The sequence below is a fragment of the Argiope bruennichi genome, chromosome 1 (assembly GCF_947563725.1).
Source record: "Argiope bruennichi chromosome 1, qqArgBrue1.1, whole genome shotgun sequence".
NCBI lineage: Eukaryota > Metazoa > Arthropoda > Arachnida > Araneae > Araneidae > Argiope > Argiope bruennichi.
In genome coordinates this window covers 68,687,828-68,702,377 of record NC_079151.1, presented here as the reverse complement: position 1 = coordinate 68,702,377, position 14,550 = coordinate 68,687,828, and the positions used below count along the sequence as shown (strand labels likewise).

The 14,550-nt window shown below is 28.6% G+C and overlaps 1 protein-coding gene across 1 annotated transcript; it reads right to left on the bottom strand.

Moving 5' to 3' along the window:
- Positions 1 to 1,326: 1,326 nt before the first annotated feature.
- On the bottom strand, positions 1,327 to 14,203 carry LOC129970963 (uncharacterized). Its single transcript, XM_056084502.1, has 3 exons — positions 14,026 to 14,203; positions 4,664 to 4,792; positions 1,327 to 1,980 (listed from the first exon to the last, which is right to left on the bottom strand). The coding sequence occupies exons 1-3, from the start codon at positions 14,126 to 14,128 to the stop codon at positions 1,610 to 1,612; spliced, it is 603 nt and encodes a 200-aa protein (XP_055940477.1). The 5' UTR covers positions 14,129 to 14,203; the 3' UTR covers positions 1,327 to 1,609.
- Positions 14,204 to 14,550: the final 347 nt, after the last annotated feature.

Below are 14,550 nucleotides of genomic sequence, written 5' to 3'. Positions count from 1 at the left end.
ATCGATGAAGTAAAGAATTGCTTTGGATAATTTGAAGTGTTTTAAGTTGTTACATTTGAACTTTTTATTAAATCATGGGCAATGCTGAATATATCTGTTGGTTTTAATATAAATAAAAGTTATTTTCAGTTAGTGTTTTTTTCTTCTGTTGCATATCTTCTGTTAAACCACTGGACCGGTTTTAACCAAGCTGAAATAATTTTAATTTAAGATAAAAGGAAGAATGCTGTCAAATTTTTTAAGCACACAACCAATTAAATATATAATTAATTAGAAATAACCGAAATTTTTGACATTTCCTGTACTAATTTTAAAATATATTATTCGGCAGAAAGATTTTTAATACTATTTTTAAAAAATTCGAAATGATTACTTTTTTTAATGCTACCAATTCAAATTTATGTTCAATTTTTCCTTGAATTTTTATTAATTTTTCATAATAAATTTTTAAGCATAATTTGTAATAAAGCAAATCTTCATTGAAACAAACTAATTTCATTGTTTTCATTTCTCAGTGCATATATCAACATTATTTAACGTCTGTTATTCAAATATAAGATTTATTTACACTTACTATTGTTGTTTGTTGGTTTTAATTTTGATAAGCAAATTTGGATAAGAGGGAGAAAAGTTTATTTTAGAGTTTTTCAGGAACTTGTGAGATACTGAAAGAACGATACAATTCCTGAATTTCTACTTAAAATTTTGCTTTTCAGAAAACTTCGCTTTTTACCAGAAAATTTTAATAACACTTCAAACTTAGCGAATTAGAGACACCAATTGATTGAAATATCAAGCTTAACCTCTGACAACGGTAAACAAAGTGGAATTAATCTGAATATTAATCATTCTAATGGACCAATTTTGATGTTTTATATAAATACGTTCTGCGTTATAAGAACTGATTAATAACTGAATTGCTGTATATCGAAGAAGTTGTTCTTATTTGGTGAAGAAGCAAATATTGACGAATTTGTACATTCCGCCATGTATTGACGAACAGCAGGTAAAAGATTTTAAGAGAATGAATTGGTTTGAAAAAGTCTACTTTTTATTATTTTTTCATTTGTTAGTGGTAATTTATTCTTGTAAAAAATCAGTGAAAAGTTTTGTTAAATGAGATGTGTTTGCCAATGCAGAGATTATGACTCTGAACCATAGAATATGCAAGCTAGTATCAAAGATCTTTACTGCTATCCTTTTTAAAAAAATCAATCGCTTAATTTACATAGATGAAAAAATACTTTGGAATCTTTCAGGAGCATTGTGGTAAATCATATTAATTCGATTAAAAGTGCCCAAACTTTTTTAAAAATAGGGAAACAATTCTTTACAATGGTTTATTTTTTCTATTTGTACAGGCATGTTTCGACTGAAGAATAAAATTAAAACCGTATATTTACAAAGATTGATGAACACGTATGTTTCTTATGAAGTGGGAGTCTGGCCGTTTCATGCAAATATTTTTAAATGCAAAAATTATATCCATAACAGGATTATCAGCAACCTAAATGAAATTATGAACTGATCACATCACAGTTCATAATCTAAATTGTTGATTGTTCTATTATGGAAAGGATCACCAACAATCTAAATTGTAGATGTCGTTCTAAATACCAATGAGGTTTCCATCTACTTGAATGTGCTGAGGAATTCGTATCCTTTTCATCTTCATTTCGTATCGCTTCCTTTGTAGACTGTCGAAGTGAGGTTTTACTCGTTTTTCCATGGCTGCATGATTGCAGCATTTGTGGAACACCATTCCCCTAGTAGCCACGCACTGTTCAAATGTCCTCATCAGTTTGGTTCCATAATTCGGGACACTGTATCGACCATGAAATCCCATTTTTCTGTTATGTGCTCTGTTCTGGTTCCTCAGCAAAATGCGCGCTACGTAAAATTTAGCAACGCAGTGATAGCCTTTGTCACCAGCTAAGTGCCCTAAAGAGCAACACGTGACATCTTTGCTTCTGGTGAGACCTAAAAAATAATTAAATAAATTAATAATTATTCAATTACGTAAGATTCCAAAAAAAAAAAACCTACTTATTTTTCGTAGCAACAAGTTTTAGAAAAAAAAAAAATCAATTTATTGGCAATAATAAAATTGGTACATCCGATAAAATCTTCCCACATTTGTTAATGTTTTAAAACATTATTTTTACGATCTCGCAATTAAATCTGTTAATATTTGTATCCTGATATGCTTGTAACCATATGAGAATTACTCCAGCCATTTCTAAGAATTCAGTGTTATCGAATCGCTATCATCACCGTCATGAGGGCGGGTTCTAGGTTAAGCCATAATTTGTTACAGTACAACCCAACTCCAAAGGTGACATGTTTTGTCATTGGAATGGGGGTGACTTGACATTGCTGTGACTACATTGCTGTATCCACCAAGAACTGAACTGGAAGTTTCTTTGTTTTTAATGAGATTGTTATGATGTTAGAATTGATCTTTGGTTATAATGAGAAGACAATAAAACACATGGATTAGATTTTTTAATAATATAGCTATATAGAAAATTTGCAATCAAATAGATAAATACATTATGTTACAAAAATAATAGCTTTTTTAGTAATCCTTTTAGTATGTAATGTATATTACTTTTTATATACTATATTGGTTGATATATAGTATACCGACTAATATAATACATAAAATGTTTAATATATTTATGCAATTCAAGTATACTGTTCGTTTCAGGATTCTGAGACTAACAATTTTAGGCACTTAGCATTTTTTTTTTAATATTACTTTTTTTCTAGGAAACAATTTAGAATATTTTCAATGAAAAAAATATAAAGAAAATCTTTTCCTTCAGAAAGTTTCATTTCTCTGATGACAAACAAATCTATGAGAACATCTGTGGGGATATGAAATAATGCCTCCTCTTAAAATGTTCAGAGCTACAAGAAACCTAAGGCATTTTCAACAAGAACAAGAATCTATTTTATACAACAACAACAACAAACATTAACAGAACAAGTAGAAGTAGCTCTTTCGAGCTATGAAAGAAATATTAAGCTTTTGCCGGCCAGATTTCATGGTGGGTAGTGAAACGGCAGTATCCACACATCCTTCTCTGAAAAATATTATTAATCTTTTTCTTTCTCTTAGATTGCATTTCACCTTGAGATATGATTCTAAGCTATGAAATCCGAATTGCTTCGAAGTTCTTAGCATCATTAATAAAATTCCCCTTCACTTACAACCGGCTGATAAGACCATTCCCATATCTTTGGAAGACAAATGAAAAAAGGTAAGAGAATACTAGATTTCTACCTTTAGCTTAAGGACAGAAATAAAGAATTTCTATCGTTTGTGATTTTTTTTGAAAAAATCACAAACTCAATTCATTCTTTATAAATGATTTGTTGAAGTGCTTACTGATAATAGTTTATTTCAGATTAAACTGGGTAACCGTAAAAATATCATACGCCGGTTATCACAAGTCAGTAATAAAATATTTAATATATATAATAAATCATCCATAAAGGCTCTCTCAATACTTCAGTTGGTTACTGCTTTTATCCAAGAAATTCTATGTATTTGGTATCCTACAAATCTAGAGTTAACACTTCCTGGACTAAAGACAGTACAGGTCCTAGAAACGGTACTTCTGAACACGAAGTTAAGCAGGATACTTTTGATAGCATTGCTGGCATTAAGACCCTTTTGCTTAAAAGAACAAAGTATGCATCCATCTTCTGTTGAATTATGCTGCATACAATTTAGAAATATTTTATTAAAGTTAAAATTATAAATAAAATGGAAAGATAAAAAGAATTGTTGATAAATGAGATAAACAACAGGTTGGTAAGTGATGCTGGAAAGTATTTATCGTTATAGAATAGAGTTTTAAAACAGCCGCCGATTTCGATGGACCGAGATACTGAGACGATATTTAAACTGATGTAAACACTGAAATTGCATTAAAATTATTTTATATTGTTTTATATCATACTGTTACTTCTTTGGTAAACACAATATAAAAATGTAGATAAATATACATAATGTAGATTTATTATCCATAATATTTTTCATTTGCTTTGCATTTTGCAGTAATTGTAATTCATTCGCGAGTTACATAATCAATTATTTAGGTCTAAATATAAATAGGAGCTCATTGCTCGCGAAGTTGAGTAGTTGTGCCATTTTTCGAACTTCCTTATCCCCCCTCCCCACCATCACAGTTTTAGCCTCGAACATAGATAAATAAAAAAATATATCAATAAATTCAGAGAAGTGTAAGACATAGCTTTAAAAGAACAGACTTATATAATGAGATATATAAAAAAATATCGTAAATTCGAAGTACTATCGTGTACATAATACTTTTTAATTTTTAAAATTAAAAAAATTTTTTTTTGCACTTTTTCTTAAATTTATAAAATATTATTGGATTTAGCATAATTATGAAGAGAAATATTCTTGTAATTCATTCAGCCGCTTAAAAAAATTAAACTTGATCCAATCTTTATTAACAAAAATATTGGCTATTCCGGAAATATTTGCATTGGCAACTTATCAGAGAGGACAGTGCAGAAAGCACCACGATGATTTTTGGGAATTGAAAAAATGTTCTTTTAGAAGAAGTCTATATATAGATTAAAATACAGATTTGCGCTAATTGCTTCCTTTCGACGTTTACTGTACCTGTTCGAAGAGGCAGATTAAATTTTTGCATAATTTGCTGTGAATCGGGCTCGGCTCCACTTCCTTCCAAATCTTGTGTTTCAACCGCTGTTTTGGCCTGTTGTTCCTCATCCAGGCTGCTCAGGTAGTCTGAAAAATTCAAAAGATATATCGAGTATAATAAAATTTATCTAGATTGTTTAATATGCGGATTAGATTAAGTGAAGTTCCTTTACTTAACATTTTTATTTCCTCGGTATCAAAAGTTGAAAGTTATAATTTCAGTTTTTATTGGGCAAAAAGACGTAGCAACATATTTTATGCAAATATATTGTTTATCTCAATAGTAATCTTTATTTTCGCAAAAAATATTATTGATCTTAAAAATAAGACTTATATCTTAATAGTGTCATAATAAAATAAATGAAAAAATTTCAAATCATATTAAGAAACAACAAAATTTGAAATTAAACGGGTGAAAACAGACTTCCAATACAAATTTTTCAGTTACTAATGCGGATAACGATTTTTTTCTTTTTCGAATATTATCGGCTTTATTTAAGAAGGAATATTTTATTATGTCAGTCGATAAAAACATAGGCATAATTATTGATAATAAAATCTAGATAATCTTTTATAGCAATGCAGAAATGAATGAGTATATAATAAATAGGATTTGTTTACTTGAAAAAATATTTAATACCTGCAAAGTTAATGAGAATGTAGTAGAATATGTGAGATTTATTATTCAATTTTGAAATTTTATATATTCTTATTATTTGTTCTGATTAATTCAAAAGTGAAGCTCATATTAGAAATAATTTTACGTTTCAAAAATCTTTTAAGATTTTGTTTTACAGTAACACTTTCTACAAATTTGGAATTCTTTTCAGCTTAATTAATTTAAAGAGATTTTAAATTTCATCAAAAGTCTTTTTCACAAATTATTGAAGCAATTGTAGTACAAAACAAGTAGAGTGAAATTCTTTTCAAACATCGAATATAGGAAGTTTAACATACAATAAAATCGCTCCCATAAGTATGCTAACATTTTAATTTAACTTCTATACTATTTCAGGTAAGTCAAATGTAAATACTAAAATTCATGGATGATAATAGGAAAATTTATAAACCGGATTTCTAATTATTGCATTTTTTCTCCGTAATCGCTTACAAAATGTTCTCCAATCTTTTGAAGAATTTAAAGGATTTGAAAATAATTTTCTAAAGATCAATGAAGATTTAATGTATGATCGTATTTGATTCCTTTTTTGAATAATAATAATTCTGAAATTACTGAAATTTTTAATTTATATATTGAATCAGGTAAAATATTGAATAATATAATTGAATTTTATATATTATATTAACATTACTTGAATAGAAAATTAAAGGGTCCAAAGAAAAGATTCATATAACCGACAAATTTAAGTTAGTATAACTGTATAAAGAACTGTTTGAATTATATCAAGTAATATATGTATACAATTCGTCACAATCTAAAGACTATTAAAAAAAATGTGTTAAAGACTACTAAAAAATTCTTTGAAATATGTCATGCGTGAAAATTACACATGACATATTTGAAAAAATTTCTTGGCTAATATTTTTCAGTCGGAATGTGTTTCCTGTTTAAGTTTATGAGTTTTTATACGATTAATTCCAATGTAATTGCTTGCTTTTAGGCATCAACATAATTTGCCGATTATTTTCACATCGATTGTATCATCGGATACATATACATATGGACTCTAGAAAATCGATAGATATTTTTTATCATTCTAGAGAAGCGATCAAGAGAATATACATCGATTCTAGAGAATGAATAGATATGTGGATAATGCGCCTAATATTTTGCATCGAATATGTGATCGGATATATGAGGATTCTGGATTCGTAGCATTTCTCGACTCGGATATGTGGATTTTAGAGAATCGGTAGCTATTTAAAACAATTATAAGAATGCTCTGCTCATGAATGCAAGAATAATCTTTTTCTGAACATATGAGTAAAAAGTCGATTTTGACGATATGACATTCACATAAAGCAAAATAGATATTTTCCCCGTATAGCAAATATAAATTCTGTCAATTTCACAGAGCAAACAAATTTTTTTACAGAGGCAAAAATTACTTCAACAAAATATCAGTGAGTATTTCTCAAATTTGTTTTCATTTCCCGACTTAAAAGACAAAATTTATTATCTTTATTTTTACTTTATACTATTCAAACGTTATCAGCGCGTAGAATGAAATATTATATTCGATTATTCTTTCGAATGTGGACGATTGTTGATCAAATACTGACCCAAGAAAAAAATGTTGGCCGTCTTTTCACTCTCCCTTCCCCAGGTCTTTGATATCCATTATCTTTTAATCTTGAATTGCTTGAAATAATTTTATACAAAATCAATACATTATTATTAATAAGTTTAATCACGAAAAAATGTAAAATTGGCAACATTTAGATTTTACTTCCCAAATGTTGGTTTTAATTGAAAAATTTAAGGTTCTACATTGGATAATGCATTTCAACTGAAACGCATAAAAATTAACAGAAAATTTCATATAAAGCACATATTTTACAGCAAATATCGCAATATGATAAATTTTTGAAACAGATTATACGGCGATCAAACGAATTTTTTTAAAACAATTTTCACTAATGGTAAGCCAAAAACACCTGTTAATGCGATAATTTCCCGACCTCTGAGTCAGAGTACGAAAATACAAAGGTTATTGACAGAAAGAACTTGAATATTCTTTTTCCGTAACATTTTTATTCCGCACTTTCTTTCATCAAATTCGCCTTATTGACCTTTGCAAGAGGCAAATGTTTGTTTTAATGACAACGAGTTCGAAATGCGATTACGGATCAAATGCTTGACCCTTAGCTTCCACGACAGATGATGCGGTTATCGCATCTTTTGCACCGTAAAAAAGATACCCACATTCGTCGTTCGAATTGACCTTCGAAAAGCTAGAAAAACATCCACAGTCGTTTCAAAAGTGCCTTGTTGAACGACAGAAAATTTTTAAAAAAATGCCTGTGTTGATATTAAAGTGCGCAAAATTATTTTCAGTTTGACGCAGCACATTTTCTCATCTCTTAAGAATTAAGCATAAGTAATTTTTAATATTAGTAATATTCTCTGCGCTGCAAAATCATAGTAAAAAAGGATTTAATTTATAACTCTGCATTAAAAAAAGAATTCGCTTGTAGAGTAATTTAAATCTTTGAGAATGAAAATTTTTGAGATTCTAGTCTTTTAAGCAAAGATCAGCTTAAAAACTATGTATTTATTTTTCTGTTTAAAACAAATCCTTTCACAATAAAAGTAGACGATTTTTTTAAAGATTTTATTTAACCCATGCATTGACGGTTTTCCGATTTGGAATTCATAGGGACCGCTGGTTTGAGGGAAAAGCAGGCATGTCAGTCAAAATACGAGATAAATCTTGTTACCAGATATTTGTAAAAAATATAATTTCTGTGAATTATAAATTATTAATATTTATATTTTGTCAAGTATAATTGGTCAGGTCTTTATTTGTTTTATTATGCTGGCTTAGTTATTACAATATTTATAAACAATAAACACGCGTTTAAATAATATTGTGTACAAAACTGAGGATGCTGCAAATGTTTATACATGTTGTACAAATGTACAAATTTTTATAAAGTTACTAAAAAAAAATGCACTAAAATAAATCATTAACATTATTTTAAGTTACCAATGTAAAAATAAGAATAGATAAATTTATTAAAAGAAGGACCTCATAATATGCACAGCTTAGGACCACTAAATACTTAAATCCATCGCTGAATCCATGGACTAAACATTTATTTTGACCAGTAAGTAATTGTCAATGAATCTCAATACATGGTTGTTGTTTTTTTACTAAAATTAAATGCTTATTTTTAAAATGGAACCGTAAATCTATAAACAATAGACCAGGTATTGAAAGATTTTAATTATTTTTAAAAACTCAATTCCTGGTGGCAAGATCTTATCTTTCGAATCATAGATTCCCTGTGTACGCGAGTCTTCTGCCAGTTGATGTGGTGTGGATATTTGGAGAAAAGGAGGGAGAGGTACTATGTAGATTTCGTTCAACTGCGGTTCAAAATTACGAAGCCTGTTCCAAAATAGTTTTCTTGTTTCTTCACACCGGAATGTTGATATAACTGAAAATGGAATAAAATCCCGTTATATGTGAATGTTTGTAGGAGATAGTAACTAAGGTGTCATTACTTTTCTATGGTCAAAGAAGATCCTTCCCTAAGCATTTTTCGTATATATTAAAATATAACTAAACTGTCAAATTCTTTGGCATTTAATACAGAGCTTTATGCATTCTGAGTTCTTTTTCTGAGAGCTTTTTGAGTTTTTGCACATTCTGAATACTCATCCACATTGAGTTGCTAACTGTTAGAACAAACACATATAGTTTGGGTCACGTAAGGAATACCAAACCAGAAATCAGAAATGGATTTCATGAATTATTTAGACAACTATATGATGATAAAATTTTTCAAAGTCAAAATAACGTTATATGGCTGATTTGTTAGTTATATAAGGTTTCACGAATTCTCAAAGCTAAATTCGTCCAATTTATGATATTTATCCTTTGATCCTTCTTCAAAGCCCGCCTTTTAAAAATGCTAATATTCTTCGGATTATTTGCCACTAATGCACCTATTAAGAAGAGGAGAACATCGACCTATTAAAAGGGAAGGAGCAAAGATTATTGGTGAAATATTATATTTATGGGGATCTAGATGCCATAACTTAACTCATCTCTCCCATCTCAGCCCCACTTATTAGAGAGGTATCAGTTCTTTTTAGAATTCAAAATGCTTTGGAGCTTAAACGCAGAATAATTTATATCTGTTTCAGCTTAGTCATAACTTGTAGTTATTTTTAAACTTTAAAAAGATATGTTTATTTCTTAATTTAATTTTATTCTGCAGTTACTGACATTTTCTTACAGAAGGAAAATTAGCTGGAATTTTCATGCATGAGCAAATCTCTTTCTCATAAAAAGATTTTACAATTTTTTATGTTTATTTTTTTCATTTTATTCTCGTATTGAAGTAAGCCAAAAAAAAAAAAAAAAAAAAAAATTGGTTATGATAGATTTTGGTAATGAGAGATTCGACTTTTTATGGATCTCCTTGTTTTAGACCTCAATCCGAAAAAATGATCTTAGAATTATATTACGAATTTTAGAATTATGCTACAAGAATGAAATTTAGTAAGCAATCTTTGCACCTTGCAGATTTCTTTCAAATTTTAGACGAGATCCATTACTACGGGAAGTGTGTCTGCCTTCCCATGTGATCATGGGAACCGTAATTCAAAAACGTGATATGCTATCTAAAGTGAAGATGGCTGCCCAAAACTATAAAATGCAGTTAATTGAAATTTATTGTCTTTCCTTGGTATTATAGTTGTAAATTTGTATTAAATTTTGAATACAGTCGAACAAGAGGAAGTGATGTAAGCTGATACGCGATTCTCTTCAACATGCTACGAAGCAAAACACAGCAGACATCGTCTTGTATAAGTATACGTTTAAAGTTGAAGAAAAACAACTTCCTATGGCTAAAATTTGAAAGCCTGAACAAGCGTAACATTTCACGGAATTTCAACATAAATAAACAGATAAATAATAATTCTAAAACCTGAATTAGGCATAATAAGCAGGCCAGCATTTTTTAATTCAGTAAATTTGAACACTGAGAAATAAGTTTTCTGCGAGAATTACCAATATTTTATGAAATGCATTCGATCCTTTGAAATCTAATGAACCGAACTAAACTGGAGCTTACGTAAATGGAACTTCAATAAGTGGAAACTTTTAGAATCACAATAAAAATTCGATTTATCCAAAAATTTATATATATACTAGCCGCCTTTGGCGACCAGCCGGTTCGCCAATCTTAATGTTCGTTAAAATTTTTATATTTAAATATTTTATGCAATTCCTACTTTAATAGCTTCTTCATCAAAATATTTTAAAACTTCAAATTTTGATAGTCATATAATTCACTCATAATATTATAAAGGCCTTCAGTCATAACGTAATATGTATCTCTCTCATTTTCTGTTAGCACCCGTAGAATTTATGCTTTAAATTAAAGTGGAAAGAATTAATCTGCAATTAATATAATAATATTTTTTACTGAAACAAAGCATTTTTTTATAATCTGATTACTGAAAATAGAGTCACTCAGCGTTTAAACTTTATGAGCACTAAAGAATATCTTTTTTAATTTATGTAATATCTCAAGAGTTGGTCAACAAAATTTTCTTAGATTCATTATGAGCAGATCGATTAATTAACAATGTTTAAATTTAAATGCATCAAACACTAAGAAAATAAAACGAATCGTTTAAAATAAACGGTTGAAAACAGGTTTTAAAAAAACTACTTAAAAAACGATGTCCTTAAAACTATAAGCATATACAAAAAATATATAACTAACATAAATACAATTTACTTACAAAAGCATGCAACTAACCCAAAAATAATTTAAATCATCCATTGAGAACGTTGTCATGGCAACAATCAGAACAGAATGCGCATGCGTGAATTTTCTTCGCCGGTTACGTAACGCAAATACGTGATTTTTTCTACGCCAGTTGGGGTAACGCTATGCGGATTAGAAATTTTTAATTTCCTTTATTCTGTTTTATTTTAATTCAAAAGTACTTCAGAATGAATCTGAAAGATTGATTCATTAACAATGTTTAATTTTAAATGCATCAAACATTAAGAAAATAAACAGAACCGATTGAAATAATCCGCCGAAAAATTTTAACCCTAGCCGCATTACTGTTGGGAGAAAAAAAACTGAAGCCTTTCTCGTTTGGCGCTGGGGATAATGGAAGATTTTTTTGGCGGAAAAGTTGGCGGTGGGGAAATTGGAAGATTTTTTTGGCGGGAAAGTTAGTTTTTAATTAATAATTAAAATTCTAATTAAAAATTCGAAAAAAGAAACCCCAGGTGCACATTCCCAACCTCCAAGGTGTACATGTACCAAATTTGGTAGCTGTATGTCAAACGGTCTGGCCAGTAGAGCGCCAACACACACACACACACACACACACACATTGAGCTTTATTATAAGTATAGATAAATGAGTACAAAAAGAGACTCAGAGGGATTTTAACGAAAAATGACGGAGAAGTTTTTTTATATGCAAGAACTTTAATAAATGATATGTAATAAATAAATAACCAATTTGTAATTCTAAAACTAAAATTAAAATAATTTAAATAAGAATTAAAATAATCTTAAAACAAATAATATCAATTCATAAGTATAAAATTTTAATAATTAAATATACATAATGCAATATTTTAAATGCATCATTTGTATTGTAAAATTTGAAAACAAACATTGCAATACAGAACTAATATCCACAAGCTTTTTCAAAAATGAATAACATATATTAAAGATCAGGAGAAATCGAGAGAATATGAAAAAGTAAGCGAACAAAGTAAAAATAATAAATCTTAAAAATTATTCACTTAAAATAATCGGGAAATATTTAATTAATGGAAAACATTTTGAATTAAAATATTTTTTATAGTCTTTGTATTAATCAAAATAACTTTGAGCACCATTTTAATTTGATGTAAACTATATTTAAAGCTTTGAAATAGTATACACGCTTTTATACTTGAATAATGTAGAAGTAATTTGCAGTAAGAAATTGAAGCAAATTCTGCCTATTGTATAACAGACAGATATTAAATGTTGAAAAATTTTAGCATTTAGATTTTTTTATTAGAAGTCTCGCGTAAAGAGCTATGATTCAAAATTTTTAATTTGGATTTACTTTCTAATTGCATGACTGCATTTTCATTTCAAATTTTATGGAATACTTTTTTCTACTATTTTCTTTTTAAAGCACATCTATACTACTAATAAAAAAAAGAATGCATATGTGTGTTGAGACTCTTCACACGTATGCATTCATCGTTGATGAATTCATTGGATCGTTTGACCTACAGCTGCTAAATTTGGCAGGTCGGAATGAGCAACACGGGACGATTTTTTTTGAAATTTTAATTAATTACAAATTAAGCGCAATTTTAGCATTTTTCAGTAATAACTTCCAAATTGTGCAAAAATGAATTTTACACCGCTTCGAAATTTGACAAATGTGTCTCTTTAGTGATACCAATTTAATAATCATACAAATTTTTACTGAATTTTGATAATTTTTTAAAAAAATATTTTTTGACTGATTTCTAACAATAGATTATACTATTGCTCTGAAATTTAAACCATTTTCATTGTTTCATTAAATACACAATCGCATGATTTTTTTTTTCATTTTTAAAAGCTAAGAAAGGAAAGATTCTCTTCAATGTCTGTGTAGTTTACTAGACATGTAAAAAAGTGGTTACAATGTGAACAGAATATATATATACACGTTTTCAATACAGTTATGATGTTATGGAATTGTCATCATTAGAAAGGTTCATCTACATGATAAACAGAATTTAACTAAGACAATTAAAATAACATGACTCTAATGTCGGACAATTTAGCGGGAATCATGAATATGAAATTATTAAAAACGATTATCTGAAATCAAATATGGCCAATATTCCCGGTGAATCAAGTGGTCGCTTGAGGCGACTTGTTATGTAATATAATGAAAACCATGATTTCATATAAATGAATATTAATCAAACAAGAATATTAATCAAACAACATATAAATGAATATTAAAATAGTATTCCATTCTCAAAAGAGATACAGATTAATGACAAAATTTGCTTTCAAGCATTTTTATTCAATACTAGTTGTCTTCGGCTACCATTTGTTCATGGAAATATTGTTTGTGATTCATTTCAATTGTTTATCATATGTATAATTTGCTATACATGGGTTCCCTAAATATAACCTTAGATGCCAAATTGTGATAGGCATTTAACCTGTAATTTTGTATTCTGTGCATTGCTTATATGAATGCTTCTAATGAAATCAAATAACTACTTATGTCATCTAATATTTAATTGCACGTTGTCTGTTCCAACTTCACCTTCGCCTTGATTTCAACATCAAATAACATTATTTTATATTACTATTTAACTTACTTGAATTAAAATATGCTAATAAAAAATAAAAGATAAACAACCACAATTTTTGACTTTTTCGATTATATTTCTTATATAATTAAGAGAACTTATTCTACAGATTTCACAAAAAAATGAAGATATAAAAAATAACAACTAAAATTTATTATAATACTATAATGAATCCACAATTGAAGAACACAATCAATTCATTTACTAATAGACTTAATTCATCTATTTGTATCTCTAAAATAAATTTTTAAAAATTGAATACACTCCTTACCATCAAAATAGCTGTACTTAATGTTGAAGGAGCCATTTAAACCACATGTTAGTGTGAAACAAATGCACATGAGTGTGAGGAATTCGATGTTGAAGAGTTTCATGGTTGTTGTTGAAAGGATCTGTTTCTGTGGTGGTCCTTCCCGACTGATAGGAAATAGGAGGGAGGGACTCGCGGAATCCTCGGTATTTATAAGTGTTTCGACCGAGAGGCACATGTAAAAAAATGATGCCGATAAACGCGATAGATCTATAAACAAAAACTTTGGGATTTTATCTTTGATTGAGGATCTATCAGCTGTTGACGGTGATGGAGCTGGTCAGTCGTCATTAATCCAAGAAAAAGAAAGAAAGAAAAAAAAATCTAACTTTGAAGATATTACGAGATTTGTATTGAATTCTGATAATTTCGTTTATTGTAAATAATTTTTATTTTGTAGTTATAAAATTATGGAAAAAAAAAATTAACTGTGAACTTTTGGGAGACTCGTTTTCTTTTCACTTTTTCGAGAATTAACTGGAGATT

Excerpts from the sequence above, each read along its gene's own strand:
- LOC129970963 (XM_056084502.1), bottom strand. The coding sequence starts at position 14,128 with ATGAAACTCTTCAACATCGAATTCCTCACACTCATGTGCATTTGTTTC. Across the intron at positions 4,793-14,025 it reads TAAGTACAGCTATTTTGATG|ACTACCTGAGCAGCCTGGAT; the intron begins GTAAGGAGTGTA and ends TGAATTTTTCAG. Across the intron at positions 1,981-4,663 it reads TAATCTGCCTCTTCGAACAG|GTCTCACCAGAAGCAAAGAT; the intron begins GTACAGTAAACG and ends ATTATTTTTTAG.